The following is a 17,929-nucleotide window of genomic DNA, read 5'->3' as shown; positions in this document are numbered from 1 at the left end:
GAGGCATGTGTTCAGCACGCATTGGGCCATCGAGGGCTTTGTTACGACGTATCAGCGCTGCAACACAAAAACTCGGAAGGATGCATGGAAATCCCGTAACCATATGGATACATGCGTTACTAATTTCATGAACAAGAAGAAAGGTTTCGAGTGTGTTCCGAAGTGGCCCTACGCTCTATCCTTGTATCTCAACGGACAGTCATTGCCTGGGACTCAAATTAGGCCGCCAGTGGACGGCCGTGCTGACTTCAATGGTGGCTCGCAATTTGAAGTCTGGATAGTGACGTTGCGGATGATTTGTCTAATCCCCTACCAAAGACTTGGATGATCTGCTCGCAATTTACGATGAGACAGGTCATCCTCATATTCGCTAATATCCTCACCTCGACAACATGGAATTTTTGCTTGCGTCTGCTGTTCAACACGATGCACTCATCCGGTAATTCGAACGATACCAACGAAATCACAAGCAATGGATGGACACTGCCAGTAACAAAATGCAATAGTATTATCTCCCCTTCTTTTTCTTGGCACTCTCATGCATACGCGACGATAGACATTTTCGGAAGTGCTGCCGGTTTTTCCATGCATCTTTCCTGACCTTGTCGCCACAAATCTGGCAAGTAAAGACGTAGCCCTCAATCTTCCAGTGCACGTCCATCAGGTGGCGCTTGAAATTGCTTTTGTCCACCATCTTTTTTTCCTCGCAGCCAGAACACGCAACCTTTTCTCCGTCTTTCTTGTCCGCGAGATGTATGGCCTGGATATGATGCAAAACCTTCCTCGCGCTGTCCTCTTCGTCGCAGAAGATACACCGGACTCGCATGTCTTCTGTGTTGATCGGAATTTGTCTTCCCAGCAGTGACGGTTGGTGGGTCCGCTTAAAATGGTCCCATAGAGAGAGTGGGTCCGATACAAAGCTGCATTCAGACATTCGACAGCTCATTGGAGACTTGTCGATATCCTCATTGGCGTTATCTGCGTGGTTTTGCGCAATAGAAGATTTAGACTTTGCAGCCGGATGCGCGGAGGCCGCCTTGGTCTTCCCTTTCATCGCCCTGGTAGTGGTTTCTGCAGCCTCTGTTGCGCCGCTTTTACGACGCTTCATTGGCCCGTCCTCCTCCCTTTCAGATCGTGCGCGCTTTCTCGTGTTTTGCGTCAAAGAATTCAAATTGCCGGTCGCTGTTCCGGGAACAGTCTGAGGGAGAAAGAGAGATAAAACGGAGGAATGCGGCTCAAGCGCTGTCGTGACCTCAGCATCAGCGTGAGGCCAAGACCTTGGGGATACTGAAGCCCGCTGTGGTACAGGGGAACCATCGGGCTTGAAGACGGTGTCCCCGTCGGCGACCGGAGACCATTCGCTTGATAGGACCGTCAGGCTTGAAAAGGACAAGACATCTCTTCCCATCGTTTGGCATGCAAGTATTCCTGCACTGAGAAGAAAATGTCGAGAAATATGATCAACGTTGGTATATCATGTCGAAACAAACAAACTCACCCGCCGCTGCTACCAGCTCCGCCTATAGGTTCTGGACCGCGGGGGACACTGTGTGCGCTAGGAATAGATCCATAGCCGAAGGTCTCCGTTTCTTCTGTCGCCTCGTAAAATAGAGGAGCAGAAGCCCCCACTGACTGCTGTGTATTTTGAGGAATCATTCGTGCCTCCGCTATATCCACCGTGGGATATGATGTACTGACAGAGATGTCGGAAGGGTATTGCTGCTTCTCGCACTCCGAAGCATGTGTGGGAATGGCGTTATTATCGACCACGGCGATGGCGATAGTAGTTGGAGAAGGTACGTTGTCTTCACTAACGCGAACAGTGGAATCATCGTTGACACTGCGAAAAGGGAAGCTTAATAATTCTTGGGAGTGGCACACAAAAAAGTCCAACATACCCGGAGTTATTTGAAGGGCCACATTGTTCCCAGTCTATCAAAGCGTTAATGTCTTCCGGAACCATGCTCATGAGATTGTATGCAGCTGCCACAAAATTCGCTTCGGTGTCGAGCGGAAGGAGGTTTATGGAGTCGAGGACCATGTCGAATTCCGCAGGGAGAGGTGACATTTTGAAGAAGATGAGGGCTGAAATAGATGATGCGTGGAGAAGGTGGAGTTCGGTGCAGATAGATGTCACAGTGTGTGGACGTGGATGTAGAAAAAAAGCTGTGGGTTGACCGTATTTAAACATCCGAGAACCTACATCCTAGCTATGGACTCCCAAGTTCGGAAGAAACACGCGTGATTTACTCTTAGCCACATTTTCGGAGAGAGAACAAGGGACGCGGCCGGCACTGGCCTAGACGTGGAAGGTCCACGCTTTGATGGTTGACCAGCCCGGAAAGTGGCTCCGATGTAGTTCAGTTACGCTTACCGAAGCGCACCCAACTTCGCCGGTCGTCGTTTCATTCTTCCAATTAAGTGATTCTGAGTCTGACGGGCTACTGTTGGCATCCTGCATATCTGTGATATGTGATCCTCCGTAGTATTCACCCGTAAGACACATAGTTCGACCTCACCTGGAGATATCTAAATCCTTTAGGACTGTGTCTATATCGGAAATTGTCATTTCTCCGGGTAGACTACACATGTTGCCGACTTGTCGATGTGTCAGATCACCGCCGCAAAAGTCGCCCTTTGTTGTCTTTGGAATCCGTATTAACGCCCGGCGCCCACAGACAACACCAAACTTGCCCGCGTCGGATTTCGATTGTCTGTCGGAGCGGTCGGACCTCATAGGTTCGTCGCCACAAAGTAGCCATGCGTTGCCTGCCGAGACATCCTCGCCTCGGGTGAGAATGTGCGCCCACAATGCCCACATTAGTTGCACATGGCAGAAACTCCTAAATGAGCCAACTCGAATAGGGTGTGATTTGATCTACGAAGATCTTGATATCTCAATTGAAACCAAGGCAACGCGTCACTGTTACCTTGGAGACCCAGGTAGTACGATACTTGCTTCGATGGGTCCCTCAGTGCGCCGTCCGACACAATTGTTTCCTCTGATAGCTTCCTAAAATGACTTTTTGATTGGGGTGGAGTGACTTGAAGTTGCTGTTGGCGCAAAGCACTCTTCGCCAGCTGGACACCGCCTTCTCCCGATGCTGCAGTAGCATGTTCACCTTGGGTGGTATTTATTCAAACACAAGACTGGCGTGTGCCAAGGCATCTTGTCACGTATGCGCACCGGGGTACTTGTGTGTCCTGTTTGTATAAGGTGAAGTTTTTTTGCCTATCCTGCTCTCTTTTCTCGCGAAAAATATCTAATACAAATATCGCATATGTACGAACAATTTCAGTATAGTGATTCATCGGAGATAGCGAGGTAAATGCTACCTCGAGATCTTTGTATCTGTTGGTTAAAGAGGTAAATTTTGATAATTTGGCGAGTCAAAAGTCTGAAGGTTCAGAAATCAAATCGGTATGATAATTTGCTTTTGATTTGACTACCAGTGTGTGAGAGAATTCGCTCGCTGACGTTCATTCGAACCCACGCATATGATACTCTAGAGGATGTGCCGACATCAGTTGCAGAGGCAGGTTTAAAGGTGCAGATGTAGTCGCGACAAACCTGTTGCTTACAAGACCTATCATCGTTCTGGACATAAATGGCACTTAAGTATCACAGACCAAATCAGACTGCAAGTAGAAGCGACAGATATTGAAGATACGTACCATGGCCTAAAGCGATTTGTGAGAAACACATTTCTTTTCCTTCCTCTCTCTAGCTGAATTTGTCCTACCATTCTTCAGCGAGCAATCCTTGAGAAATGGGGGGAAAATAGCGTAGTTCGGTACATGCGACGTTCAGGACAGAACGAAGCATAGCCTGAGTTTTTTATGATTATTACTTTCATGCCCGCGTTGTATTTGCCGCAGATACTATATGCGCTACATTTAATGCAGAAAACTCTACGAGAGTATGCTCGAGCTCCAGACTTGAGATAGCTGCTTGCGCCCAAAGCGCGCTCACCGTCATCCGATTACCACGGCGCGGTAACCCCGGCATTTCCCGGTATATCTAAGATTCACGTCATATTCGCGGAATCAATAACATTGCCTACAATTCCCAACAGAAATGAAAAACCTTACAATGCGAGCCGGCAATACAATATGAGCACAATCAGAAAACAGCAGCGCAATTCTATAGCAAGTTCGGCATGGATCACTCCCTACATCTTGTCCTTTTGGTCCATCATAAATATTCACTACGTATACTCGGATGTGCAGACGATCCGAACTGTCACCCTTTCAATGTTCAACGCCCCAATGAGTGTCCTGTAAAGGCTGTCGAGAATTTCTGCGACATACCCTCTGTTCACGTGTACAGCCTCTGACACCACACGGAATAGGCATGCCGTTGAGATCCAAATGAGTATCCTTTATATGCTCAATCACAACAGGTATCTTGGCCCCGAAATACCACTTTACCTCAGTGTCGGGCTAGACGTATGTCAAGTTCGGTCACTTCTCTGGGAAATGCATGTCGATGAAATGGGATCCGGGGAAGCCGCAGTCTTGATATAGACGTCTTAGGTTCTCCGCATGAATGTTCGTGCGAGCTGATGACCTTTCGCGTCGTTGGCGGTATGGACCGAGTGGATACCCTCCCCAACCCCCGTATGCTTCTTAGCAGGCTGGTATCTTATATGCGTGTCCCCATGGGTTGTCTTGGCACTAGATTGAAACTTGACTTCAGTTTTTGGATTCGCTGACCGTAGGCGCTTTGAGATGTACGGAATCGTTCCTGGGGGAGGTGACCGAGGTGAGGTGTAAATGCTGTAAGAATATGGCCCGGCAAATGCACTTGTTGGCCAGGTTCCTATTGCCGTAGCGATGGGAAGCTTTCCGTAAGAGGCTTGATATCGGGTTCCGGGGGCGATTTGAGGATAGGTTGCCGTATTTCCCGCGAAATAACGAACAGAGATAGAGGGGGGTTGTCCGAAGAACGCCAAGGGTGCGTACAGACTGGGTACCAAAGATCAGCCAAACTACTAAGGACAAATGTAGGACAAGACTCACGACGAATAAGGTCGCAAATCTTGGATAGTTGGTAGGCCTTCAGTGCCTGCACGGCTGAGCACCGCTGGTCCGTTGACAGCACCAACGTAGCTGCCGTCAAGGAGGTTCGAACTGACGTTAGTATTGTCGATAGCATACAGGGTTTGGACTTGGGTTCTTGGCCCTGCGTGCGGCGCCTCGCTTGGTTTCATACACTCCATTGCGGATACAGTGGATAGGTCGGGTAAAGCAGGAATTTGGCTGCCGGAAATATCTAGGGAAGGATCCGCAGGCGTCTCATTATGAGGTTTCATGATATTTTCTTGCAACTCTGCAACTATAGATGACCAATCTGTATCATCGGAAGTGGAGTCTATCTGCCATGCATCAGATATCGATGCCAACGCCGATATTTCGTCCCCTTGCACCAGGGAGGATTCCGGCGACAAAACCTGTAGTGCGGAAAAGGTAGATATTCGTGATGGAATCGGATGACACACGTCATGCCAACGAGTTCCGCCAACAGCACTCGCCAATGATGCTGCAGAACCTTTGTCTTCGGACGCATCACTAAGGACAAGCAGGTAAGCGAAAATTCGGCTATTCATGAAGTGTTCAAAATCGTACATTGCTGCGTAGTATGCGTCCAGGTTGGGTGTTGCGTACAAACACGTCTTGAGCCTGTAAAGCGTAGCCAGAGTCAGCATACAGGAGTGATTAACTTTTCTGTACTCACCTCTCGTACCACTCCCAGGTTTGCAAGAACATTGGAGTGGTGCTGAACTCCGCGAGGTGGGGCTCCCAGGGAGCTTCGGGTGGTTCGCATGCATGATAATATGTCGAAGGCCCAATACCAAGAATTTCGTCCTCCGCAGTAGGCAAGTCTTCGGATTCTAAGGAAGTTGAGTCGTAGGAGAAAATGGCAGGAAGAGCGGAAGAAATCATCTCTTGTCAGGGAAATAGCGGCGGAACGGATGTCAAGAAAAGGCACGGATGCCAACGTGGACTTGCAAGGTTGCTGAAAGAATCAAGGTTGCGTTTTGGCCCATCAAATAATGTGGACTAAACTCCTTAGTCAAAGGCCCGGAGGTCGAATTTCGGGCGGTGGCTCGTCAGCGCCACCAAACACGGCCAGAACAATGCAATCTAAGCGATGCCCCTACAACCTTTGTTAGCAATGTAGCCACATCTCCAACCATGACGTGGCTTCCTGCGACAACGGCCACATTGCATCGACGAAACGTGGTGCGATATGGGACCACTGGAAGAGACAAGCGGCTGGGAATGCACGGGGAATAGTAAAGCAGAGTTCGTGTCAGCCTTCTTCCTACCAAGCTGCTTCGAGGGAGGAGATCCGTTGATCCTCTGACATCACTGGACGAGTCGACTGCGATGCAAGAACCCCTCATCTGAGAGGGAAGGGAAATTATTATACTTTCACAATCGCAAGATCGCCTGGGGCCAACTTAAAGGTCATCACCTAATATATCAGATATCCAGGCCAACTCCGCAGGCCTGGACTTCCATACATTATGTGACGGCAGCGTATTGCATGGATTCCTTCACAAGGCATGTAGATTGGCAAAGATACACTGACCCACAAAGTCGCTTCCCAAAACATCCAGATGGGTAAGATACAGAGATCGAAAGTAAATGCTAGTGCAAAATTGACAGCGACACGCGACACAAATAATGATAAGATAGACACTTAACTCCTCACCCTCCTTGCCGATCTCACCGGTGGAGGAGGAATATCATCATCAGTCCCCTCATCTTCATCATCTCCGTCGTCCTCCACGCCTTGGATGTTCCCTACACCCATAAAGACCGGAGTACCACCACCACCACCACCTTTCAGAAACCCCTGTCGCGTGCTCTTCGTACCAACACCTACGAGCTCTCCACTGTCCATGTCTACGTTGTGTCGCTCACTATCACCAGGCTTCAGCGACAGTTCATCGGCCCACAAGTCATCCCCCGCCCTGCGCAGCTCCTCGTCCAATGTCCGTCGCCGTCGCGCACGATTTGACGCAGCAGATGGCTCTTCCTGGCCTTGTTCCTGCGGTATGTCCGTACCGCTCGGAGCTTTCGCTGTTTGAACAGGAACAGGCAAACGACTCTTCGTCTCCACTGTCTTACCGCCCTTCCTGCTCGCAACGGCACCGCCTCGCGGATGTCCCTGTGATTTCAACAGCGAACCGTCTCCGTCGGTAGATCTCAGAAACTGAAATTCGAGTTGTTTGGCCCGTTTCCTCGCCGGCGGACGCGCCCGGCGAGGCGCAGGAGCAGGTAGTGGTGACTGGGGAGGGCGCTTGGCGAAAACATCCGGTTTAACTGTTTCCGGCGGATCGGACTCTACGATCTGAGTCGGCTCCAGTTCCGCGTCAACGTCGATCACCTCTACGTCTGGCGGCGCATTAGAGCCCTGCTTCACAGACCCTTCGCGACGGATAGGATGAGGTGGTGTGTGCGGCAAGCTTTCCGCCTCCTTTCGTTGCTCCGTCTCGTTATCAGAACACAGAGAGGGCGTTGTAATATCGGTCTCGGTTGTAGACACTGAGGGCCACGTGCGCCCCGATAGACGGGATGCAGGAGCAAATGACATAGAGGTTGAGGAACCTGTGGCACGAGAATCGTATGAGGTCTGGGAAGAGGTCGAGGTCGTGGATGATCCTGTGTTAATGTTGGCCAGTGCAAAAGTGGTGACACGTCGTTTGAACGGAGCACCATCCGCACTGGCATCGCGCTTCCTCTTCTCCCCAACCAGGGCTTCGACCGTGCTGAACGATCTCTCGCCGTGGGCATACCCTCGCGCACGCGTATCGCTATTGCTTCGTAGCAGATTCCTATCATCTAAGGAAGGGGGAGGCATTGCTCCAGTGCCAGTGCTGATCCTTCGCAGTCTTACTGTCTTCATCTCGTTCAAAAACGCGGCCATCTTGTCTGTGGGGACATTCACAGTCGGCTGACCAGCTCGTCTCGTTCGCCCAGTTACGTCGTTAATAGGGACCTCGACGGGCAGTGCAGTATGCTTGAGATTCGCGCGAACATTTGCCAAGAAAGACTCTGTAGCGCGAGGGACTCCAGGCGGAAGGTCGGGAACCTTGAAGGGCATGCTCGGCAAACTCGACGACGGTCGAAAAGGTGGCGGCGGCGGCGGAGGTGGTGGTGGGAGTTGTGAAGATGTGGAGTTGTGGGCGGCAAGCTGATCTGAATGTTCAGAGACGGCTTCAAGCCACATGCCACATTCCACATGCTTACCTGAGCTTTCAACCTCTCAATCTCCTCTTCTAACATCCGTATGCGCTGCTTGTCACGACCTCGCTCTTCATCATCACGGGGCGGCTCATTACGCAGCTGGGCTTCGCGTGCGGCACGCAGCTCACGTTCCTTCCCGCGCACCCTAATCTCCCCAGACGTGTCACAGGCACGCTCTTTGCCCTTTGCCTTGGATGATCGTTTTGTATTATCTGATAATTCACCTTCTCTTGATATTTCTGTTCTTTTCCCTTTGCTATCCACGACAAGGATCGAACGGTCACAGGAATGGCCCTCGATAAAAGCAGGTTGGAGAAAATCATCCTTATCAGGCATTGCACTGATTCTTGTGGAATCCAATTCACGTTTCCGGCCTCTGGTGGTCCCTTCAAGTTGCGAGGTCGCGTCTGATGCTCGAGAATGATCGGGAGAACGTGAAGGCCCAGGCTGTGACTGAGAAATTGAACGTAATGGCGGACTTGGGGTACGGGGTAGATTAGATATACGACGCGCGAGCATTGGTGTTAAATCGGGCATTATCGATTCAGAACGAGGATAAAAGGAACCTGGCATGGTGATTGGCGTCGATCGAGGAAGGAGCAGGGCTGGTATGGGAGGGGGTGTACGCGAGGGGGAATGTGGACCTAATATAACGCATTTACGTCGATGCTTGGGAGTGACGAACGGAGACACCAACCTGCATCCTCGCTACGCGTCGGCGATGGAAGCCTTTGCGACTTTATTTTATGCATATGTTCTTCTCTGGGATATAGAGTACCGGAATGTTTACCGCATTCTGTACAATTGCTTTCATACGATGATGAAACGGAGAAGAGGCCAAACCGACCTTCCACAGCGCCAATCGTTAGATGAGGGGATGCAGACGTTGAGACTCGAGATATATGTTGCTTATGCTTCTTCACAGTATGCCGTGCAAGTAATGGCGGGCTGCTCGACCGCTCCCTGGCTCGCGCCAGCTTCCGCCGGCGCGCATCGTCCTCTTCGGCGTCATCAGTAGTCCCTCGCGCGTGTTTTGACTTTGCTCTGTCGCGCCCGACCTTCTTTACCTTTACTCTTCGACTATCTTCGAGTTTGACGCGCGATGTCGACGCCTGTGACGGGATAGTCGCCTGTGCGCGAGCCATGTTCGAATTTAGTATCCAACACACTTGAAGAATAAATAAGACACACACACCTGGCTGTCACCTAAACCGGTCGCGGTGGTAACAAAGGATTCGATCTCGCGCGAGACAAAGCCAAATACATTAGATAGAATACCGCTCGCGGGCGCGGGCGGGGGGTCGCGCTGTTTCGGGGCCATAGACGTGATGGAGGTGAAGTTGAAAGCCGTTGATCAACAACAGTAAACAGATCCGCCACCGCGTCTTGATTCCCATAATCACCAACTAAATCAGGACCAAGACTTCCTGAGCTCACCCCAACAAGATCATACTGAGGGATGCTACAGGTAGGCAAGTATGATGAAGAACTGTATCTGCACACAGTGACAAATTCTGACTTAGGCTGGTAATTTGTAGTAAGTAAACTCAAAAAAGGCTACCTCAGCACCTCAGCCAACCGACCAGAGCTGAGACAAGGTGACACACACCTCCTCAAAATGTGATGTAGATTGGTTGAAATTCGACTAATAATTCAAAAATGCATGTAACAAATTCTGTCCATATACACAAGCATACCATCAGATTAACGGAATGGGTTATGTACATCCTCCCGAACTGTCACTCTAGCTATCATCTGCATGATGTAGATGTTGATACATGAACAATTTCTCAACGACAGGGTCATAAGTTAGCAATTAGCCACCGGCCGAATAAGAAATAACAACAGGTAGATGTGATGAAAAATGAAAATTGTGTTGTGTTCGTGGAACATATATATCGTGAGTCATACCGAGGACCAGTCCCCGCGAGGATGCATATTTCCTAGCCATCGTCGGACGCGACAGACTTGTGAATCAGTTGTATGTGGAATAACCCGGCGGAGGAGCACCCGATCCACCATGTTGTTGCCCTGAAGTAAGTGTTGCTCGCACTGCAGCATACGGATCCGCGTACTGCATCGTCCTGCTCACCCTCGGCGTGTCCGCCGCAGGAGACGGCGACGTGCCTCCGCCCGTTCCAAAGCCGGTCGGTGGTGGGTCCGAGAACGCGCCATACGCATCGATGCTGGGACGGGGCAGCGTGGGAGGCGCATACGTACTGGTCGGAGGTGCATATCCGTCAGCGAACGGTGATTGCAGTGCGTCTGAGTTGTCTGCCGGCTTGTGATACTGCGACTCCTCGTCGTCAAATTCACCCTCTTCCTCTTCCATGCGCGTCTCCACTTCGGAGAATTCGGTAGGATGCGAGAAAGGAGGATCACGGGGACGCATTGACTTGCCGTTCCGCCAGTCGAGAATAGTGAGGGTGAGTGACGCCATCCAGAAACCTACTAGGTAGTTAGTGTCAATGATAAAACCACTAAGCGAGAACACAAACCAAATGCGAGCCAGAAGAAAATTGCCCCCGCCTTCTTTGTGCTACACCATCCACCTAGACCATTCTTGAAAGAGGAACCTAGGCTTGCGTGGGGATCATTGTTGGGGTTTTTGCAACCGGGCTCTGTCCACGCGGAGATAGTGACGATGAAACTACGCGGAAAGATCAGAAATCCATATATGTATGTGCACCGAATGCGTTTCTGGTACTCACGCGATCAACAAGCTGACTGCAGACCCTGTCCCCCTCATGATAAACCCGACACGTAGCTCGCTGAGTGCACGCGCTAGACGTGCACCCTTATTGTACTTTTCGTACACCACTGGTACAAACAACAGGAAGAGAGGGAACACGATGCCAATTACAGCGATGAAGAGCGCGAAGCCTGTTAATCCGGCTACAGCGCGATATCAGTGGATGCATTATAAGACACAGAAATAGGACGCACAAGGACCAACCTTCCACTTTGCTTGGAAGCTGGCAACACTAGCGAAGCAGCACATCGCTAAGAAGTTGAAGAATGATTGGGATGCATGAAATATGATGGCGGGCTTGGACACGATCATCTGTCACGACAACCACAGCGAGTTAGCTAAGATCCACACATTGCGATAAAGACGGAAAATATGAACCCAAATCCATATCGTTGAGAGCACGGGAATGAAGAGGAGGAAGACTAGATACCCTCCCGTCTGAGCGGACGTCTCCATAGACGCGAGAGGGTATGCTGCAAGAACATGAACATTACGTAACCCTGTCTCAGTCTGCGAGACGACTGGTCCGGGGATCCCCTTTCAAACCTTTCCAGTGCCGCAACAGGATTGTCTGAACAAAGCGCTGCACCAGACGATAGATATAGGGGGATACGTACGTCGTCCTGGAAAGGCATCATAACGCTGCTGCCAATGCCCCCTGTTGTCGATGCCGGGATAGGGAGGGTTGTTCTCTTCTGGGGCAGGACGCGGGATACGGCGTCTTGTATCGAGTCCAAGAGGGCCATGTTGGTCCAGCAAGGCGAGGTGCGTGGTGTCTGTCGATCTTCGCTCCGGGATGGGGAATTAGGGCGCGAGGGGTAACAGTGGTCGTGTGGTAGTGATAGGCGGCGCAGGTCCGAGGGAACGTAGTCCTCGAGGGTTCAGTTATGAGCAGTCGCTATCGTCGCTGCGCGCAAGAAGTGTAGGTCGTGAACTGTGTACACAAAGCACTGCAAAGCACAAACAGCGTCGAGATCTAGCAGGAAAGCGGGAGACTGGGCAAGACCGTGAGCGCCGTTGGCGCAGCTGCGCGACGCTATGCCGCGACAAGATTTCGTAAGCAACCTGCCAATCTCGGGCGAGCCAAACCACAGCCGTCACAGCCTCTTGAGTCTCAGGCTTCAGCGTATTAAGCAAACTAATTTGACCAAACTTGTATCAAGTTATACCGGAGGAGGTAAGTTCAAAAACACAGCAGAGGGACCGAGATGCAGCGGGGATGTTAAACTTCAAGTATGCCTCAGAGTCATGACCATTGCATCAAGTATACATAGATGCTCAAATTCAGCACCTGAATACATCATGGACTCAAATCACTTTGCTCAGCATGCACGCAAAACTTAGAGAATGTACAATAGTCAATGGTGAAGACAGTGCATCGAAATGCTTTTGGGTATGATACGATACGCTCATTCATCCGCAGCCCATCAAGACGCGTATGCGGCTCACGACTGGTTGTCGGGTCGGAGAGATCGCACAACCTTGCCTGTGGACATGTGTGTTAGCACTCATCGTCAACGAATTCAACAATGAATACGCGCCAGCTCTCCAGATTTCTTGGTCGTCGATCTCATTGAGCTCCTTCGCGAGGTCCTGGCGGTACGTCGATCGACCGTTGAACTCGAGACTTCGGCGCGTTTCTGTGCCATCCCGTACACTCTGGTATAGCTTCTCAAACACGGGCAAGTTCGTCTCCTCGAAAACCTTAGCCCAGTCAAGGGCACCGCGACGAGCAGTCGTCGAGCATGCATTGTACATGTAGTCCATTCTAACAAAACATGTTCAACTAACATCTGAGGTAGAAGCATACGAACATACCCATGCTGGCCAATAAGTGGGTACAGGGATTGAGTTGCTTCTTCAACAGTCTCGTTGAATGCCTCAGACGGCGTGTGTCCGTTGGCACGAAGTACCTTGTACTGTGCGAGGAACAGTCCTTGAATGGCACCCATGAGCTACGAAATTATGAGTATTTTAAACATTATACGGTATTGGAAAAGTATACTTACCACACCACGCTCACCATACAAATCCGAGTACACCTCCTTCTCGAAAGTCGTCTCGTACATGTAACCTGAGCCAACCGCAACGCCAAGAGCAACAGCTTTCTCCTTTGCCTTACCAGTCACATCCTGCCACACGGCGACACTGGAGTTAATTCCACGGCCCTCCTTGAAGAGGGTGCGGACAGTACGCCCGGAACCCTTGGGCGCGACGAGAATGACATCGACGTCAGTCGGGGGAATGACGTGAGTATCATTCTTGTACACGACAGAAAAACCGTGTGAGAAGTAGAGCGTCTTGCCCTTGGTGATGAGGGGTGCAATGGTGGGCCAGGTTTGCGATTGGGCGGCGTCAGAGAGGAGGTTCATGACGATTGTGCCACGCTTGATAGCCTCTTCGATGGGGAAAAGGGTTTGCCCAGGAACCTAATCGAGAAATTGCTATCTAAGGCTGTCCGCTGTACCTGCAGTCGCAGACACACGCACCCAACCGTCCTCAATGGCCTGCTTCCAGCTCTCCCCTCCCTCACGGACACCGACAATCACGTTGAGACCGTTGTCGCGGGCGTTGAGACCCTGGCCGTGACCTTGCGAGCCATATCCAATGAGGGCGAGGGTGTCGTTTTTGAAGTAGTCCTGGAGCTTGACCAGAGGCCAGTCGCTCCGCTCGTAGACAACCTCCTCCGTTCCGGCGAAGTTGAGAGTCTTCATGCCGCGCACAGGCTATGTAACTAGTAGAAGCAATGGCATATTCAGATAAGCATGATGGTACTCACCTGGATAGCTGCTCTCCGCGATGACGCTGCAGCGGCATTGCGCGCAAAGACAGAATAAGATGCGCTCTTTACGACCGTTGAGGACACATGAGCCGCCGTACGAGGAGCACGACGTGAGGCAGCACGGACGACGTTAGCAGCGAAGGACATGTTGGTGGACGTGTGGGAGGAGGTGAGACTGAAATGAGTCGAGTCCCAACTTTTTAGTACGTAGCGCTCGAGTCACACTAATTGGGCGCTTGAACAAACTGCTCGCGGATTGGCGGGCGCTGAAAGTGAAACGTCAATAAAACAACCGACCAACGCGTCGAATTGGAATATATAGCACCTTTGCAACGTCTGCTAACGTCTCTATCATCATTCAAGTGGTCTTGTCTGCCCATCGAAAACCATTTCTTATTTTCCCAATATCTGGAAATAATTCAAGGCTTTCAAAAATCTGTTTGACTCAAATGTCTTTGACAAGCGTTCCAACCAGGTGATCATCACGTTGTACCGGACGCGATTTGCGTGTGAGCGAGGGTGCATCGAAGCGAGCGTCTGATTCCTTCTATGACACCGTCGTAACTTCACCGTAAGCAGTACGTGTCCGTTCAGCAGTAATCCAGCATTTTTATCACGTTCGGCCGCGGTGAATATTATGTGAGTCGATCAGACAACGAACAACCGTGCCAGTGCGTGCTATTGGCGGGACTAGGATGAACCTATCGGAAACACGACTTTTATGTTGGTATCGCAAAACTTTCGTCGCATCCGTATTGTGAGTGTAGTTGTTTCCGTCTGAGGTCCAACCAAGTCCAGATGAGCCAACGTACAAGCCTAAATCAATGCGCTGGTCGGACTCTGGGCACTGTCAAGAATATCTTGAGATTGAATTATAACGTCAGCTTAGATGCATTGAATATATTTTGCATGCCTTGTACTCTGATTCAGCTCATTTAAACAAGCTTTGCAGTGGTAGATACGCCGCCTTTTGTGCAACGGCTCGCTCTGAATTTGAAGCGCAGTGGAAACCTACGTTCAAGGGGTGTTTGATTCAATTGTTTCATGATTGTAAGATCTGCTGTTTTCATGTGCATATGGATCCAAAATTCCACATGATCTCTGGGAATAATGATTAGCGTATTTTCTAGTTCAGAATCGCCGCTCGATGTGCGTTGACCTCATGCCTTTTTGACTTAGTGTATATGTGTCCACGAGAGTAAGTTTTGATTGTCATCTCGCCCGACCCCGCATTACTTGTCCCCTTCAAGGCGCCGCTTGCAGGCTGGCAACAGAGCTCGGGATCTGTTCTGACATGCCATTGTGGCAAAATCTTGATTAGTCCATACAGCATCAGCTGACGAACTTCAAACCTACTATTGCATATCGCTGAAGCCACGATCTCTATACGTCAGACATTCTCTCAGATATGCTCGTGTCCTATCGCGTCTGGTCAAGTAGCTCCGTCTATGAGTGTAAACCAGTCCCAGATGCGAGAAATTTCTTTGTTCGCGTACGAGGGAGCATCACTTCAGAGATGATGATGTATTTGGCCGGATGAAGTTGTAGCCCAGCCGTCGTTAATTCATCCTTGTCTATGTGAGATTGTAAGTGTCTTGTAAGTTCGGCTTGTGCTATCGCCCTTTGTGCAAATATCTATGTTCGTCTCTTCTCTTGCTTTGCGCATGCATGAGCCTTGCACCAAAGCTTTGTTCTAATTCTTGTACTTCAGGTCGTGGGACCTCTGGATTTTTCGATGAGTTGATAATGTTCAGAACATAAGTCGGTCGTCTTGACCGACCCGTCCGAAGAATTGTTTCAGAAGTAAGCCTCAAGAAAATCTTTTGCGTTCACGGTGTATCGCCAAGATCCAGCTGCGTGTCCGTCCGTACGCGATTCATCACTCTTTCATGGACTTGATTATATGTCTACTGAACTTCAAGAGCTCACATGTTTGATACCTCCTATGTACCAGTAAGCGGCCGGAGGCGGAGGCACGAAGTCACTAGTCAGTTCTTCAAAAGGGAATTGATCAAAACGCGCTGGTGGCGTGTTATCAATTCAGCTCTTACAGACGCCAACGCCACACACGCGACCCACCATCCACACTCGAGCTCGAGCTAGTGGAGAAGAATACCTCTCCATGCATTGTGATGATAATTTAGTGAGACTCAAACTTTGATCCCCGCAACGATTGTCCTGACCGCTGCGGAAGCACTGCCTATGACAAGTCAGCGGTCCGCAGGATCGAAGTCATTCATGAGATATGGCTTAGTCCTATATTTTACCTGATGCAGCCTATTCTAGATGCCATTTCTATATCTCTGGAGTTTTGTCTGGGTATTTCCCGGCAGACTCCAGGTTCACTCAGGCGTCGGATCTCAAAACGCCACTCGTCCATGTGGCGATGCCAGGGTTGGTAACGGCTTACTGTTTGTGACTTATCCAGAACGTCACGGAGCATGGAAGAAGGCTGTATCATTAGATTTGCTCCTACGCTGGGTGAAGGACGCGAGGGCACATCGGGTCGAGTCTCGACTATCTTTGAACCAGGTATGACTTCATTTTATTTTCTCGGGAGACTGCAAAGTGCGGTTGGGGTGTGAATGGCTTGAACGAGGCTTTATCCATACTAATGCGTACTGTGTTTGGTGTTTGGTCTTGGGCGGAGGGACGAATTGTAAGGTGATATGCCGCGACGTGCCACTCGTGTTTTTGTTCCACCCCGGCTTTCCTCTCCCGCATTGCGTGTGGCCTGTTAGAGGCAATGTGCATGTCCCATTTAAGCGACCAGTGCGATGTGTGGCACGGTGGCTGCTTCACCTCACCTATAGTTATCTAATGCACGGTACTTATAAGACTACGATCGCAGTGCGTCAACCTCAACACCGCATCCACGAGCCACTTCCAGCAAACACCCGACACCCTAGCTTCTTGTGTCTGCTATACTCTCCTCGATGAACATCAATGTCTCTGCCTTCGAATGGGACGCAAAGTGGCAGCAGACGCGAATACCAACCGAAAACGAATTCAGCTTTATGGACTCGTATATTGATTTTGGTCCCGAATCTTCCTTCGCGCAGGCATCCGAACCATCATTAAGTAACAAGTAAGATTTATCATTTCCCTTGAAGGCAGAGCTGTCATCATTTTTGTAGTGTTGGGTTGCCAAGTGTGCCACCGACTCCATCACAAGCTCCCCACACCGTGTGCGCCTTGTGGTTTTTCTTTGTTTTTCTATGCTTCTACTTGTCTCATTTGAGATGTAGGGACCAGTATGGTTTTATAGTCAGTGGAAGGGCATCCCAAGGTTTTTTTGATTTGCTTATTCTACTCATAGTATAAGTTTGACAATTCCATTCTAAAAGAACTTCACCACATTGATTCGCTTATGTCGGGCACGCATCTAGTCCGTCCTACAGGTAGAGAATATCTGTTTAATGTCGTACATCTCTGATCCGTCTATAGAGCCAATTGGGAGGATTCTAGCGCAATTACCAATGTCGAGTGTTCAGCCCTGGCTTCCAATTCCGCCGCATGAACATTTCAGCACTAATAACGGAAATGACTGGTTATTTCACCGGTCTCTTGAAGGACCTCCAGCCCCCGTGTTGTACACAGTCAAGCAGGAGCCCTCATTCTCGCACCTTGGAATGGTTTCGTCTTCAAGGGCTGTCGACCGTTGGAGATTGAAGGTGGCCACGGAGATTCACACATTGACCATACAGGAAGTGCATCAGTTTACCTGGACAAGGTGAGCGCTGTGTTTTGCCTAATGAGAACCCCAATCGACCAACTATTCTCTACTGTAGTCCGCAATCAACGAATATGGTTGGTGCACCCCCACTTCCGTGAGTCAAACGTTCTCTACGCTTGAGCGACCCTGCGTCTATGCCTGCTCGCGGAAGTCCGGCCAGTCGTATCTGCAAGAGAGGTCGTGCGGGTCGTCTCGGTGTCTCCTTGAATCTGGAACATAGCTCGCTCTTCCTCCGGCTTCGCAGGACCTGTTCACGGTTAGAAAGGACAGACGCTGAGCGTCGAAGACAACAATAACAATAGTTGGGATGAATCGTGTCGCTAATATGCGCCGTAGTTGCTTATCAGACGTATTTATTTGATTTATGCATTAGCCTGGAACGACCGTTAGTACTTCCAAT

At 50.2% G+C, this 17,929-nt stretch overlaps 5 protein-coding genes across 5 annotated transcripts; all 5 read right to left on the bottom strand.

Annotated features, from left to right (window-relative positions):
* Positions 1–508: 508 nt before the first annotated feature.
* Positions 509–2,068, bottom strand: FIBRA_00393 (uncharacterized protein; the record flags this gene model as incomplete). Its single annotated transcript, XM_012322291.1, has 3 exons — positions 509–1,433; positions 1,499–1,840; positions 1,899–2,068. 3 exons carry the CDS (start codon positions 2,066–2,068, stop codon positions 509–511), a joined length of 1,437 nt encoding a protein of 478 aa, XP_012177681.1.
* A 2,464-nt stretch (positions 2,069–4,532) lies between these two features.
* On the bottom strand, positions 4,533–5,946 carry FIBRA_00392 (uncharacterized protein; the record flags this gene model as incomplete). The annotated part of the gene is made up of 4 exons (XM_012322290.1): positions 4,533–4,968; positions 5,023–5,571; positions 5,629–5,682; positions 5,738–5,946. The coding sequence occupies 4 exons, from the start codon at positions 5,944–5,946 to the stop codon at positions 4,533–4,535; spliced, it is 1,248 nt and encodes a 415-aa protein (XP_012177680.1).
* A 763-nt stretch (positions 5,947–6,709) lies between these two features.
* FIBRA_00391 (uncharacterized protein) lies at positions 6,710–9,580 on the bottom strand (the record flags this gene model as incomplete). Its single annotated transcript, XM_012322289.1, has 4 exons — positions 6,710–8,206; positions 8,263–8,903; positions 8,957–9,389; positions 9,455–9,580. 4 exons carry the CDS (start codon positions 9,578–9,580, stop codon positions 6,710–6,712), a joined length of 2,697 nt encoding a protein of 898 aa, XP_012177679.1.
* A 654-nt stretch (positions 9,581–10,234) lies between these two features.
* On the bottom strand, positions 10,235–11,757 carry FIBRA_00390 (uncharacterized protein; the record flags this gene model as incomplete). Its single annotated transcript, XM_012322288.1, has 5 exons — positions 10,235–10,707; positions 10,758–10,909; positions 10,971–11,154; positions 11,206–11,323; positions 11,629–11,757. 5 exons carry the CDS (start codon positions 11,755–11,757, stop codon positions 10,235–10,237), a joined length of 1,056 nt encoding a protein of 351 aa, XP_012177678.1.
* A 667-nt stretch (positions 11,758–12,424) lies between these two features.
* FIBRA_00389 (uncharacterized protein) lies at positions 12,425–13,940 on the bottom strand (the record flags this gene model as incomplete). Its single annotated transcript, XM_012322287.1, has 6 exons — positions 12,425–12,497; positions 12,549–12,779; positions 12,830–12,966; positions 13,021–13,440; positions 13,501–13,737; positions 13,791–13,940. 6 exons carry the CDS (start codon positions 13,938–13,940, stop codon positions 12,425–12,427), a joined length of 1,248 nt encoding a protein of 415 aa, XP_012177677.1.
* Between the last annotated feature and the right edge of the window lie 3,989 nt (positions 13,941–17,929).

This window comes from Fibroporia radiculosa (assembly GCF_000313525.1).
Source record: "Fibroporia radiculosa TFFH 294 genomic supercontigs, scaffold135, whole genome shotgun sequence".
Taxonomy (NCBI): Eukaryota; Fungi; Basidiomycota; class Agaricomycetes; order Polyporales; family Fibroporiaceae; genus Fibroporia; species Fibroporia radiculosa.
The sequence above is the reverse complement of the archived record's forward strand: the minus strand, read 5'-3'. Positions and strand labels throughout refer to the sequence as shown.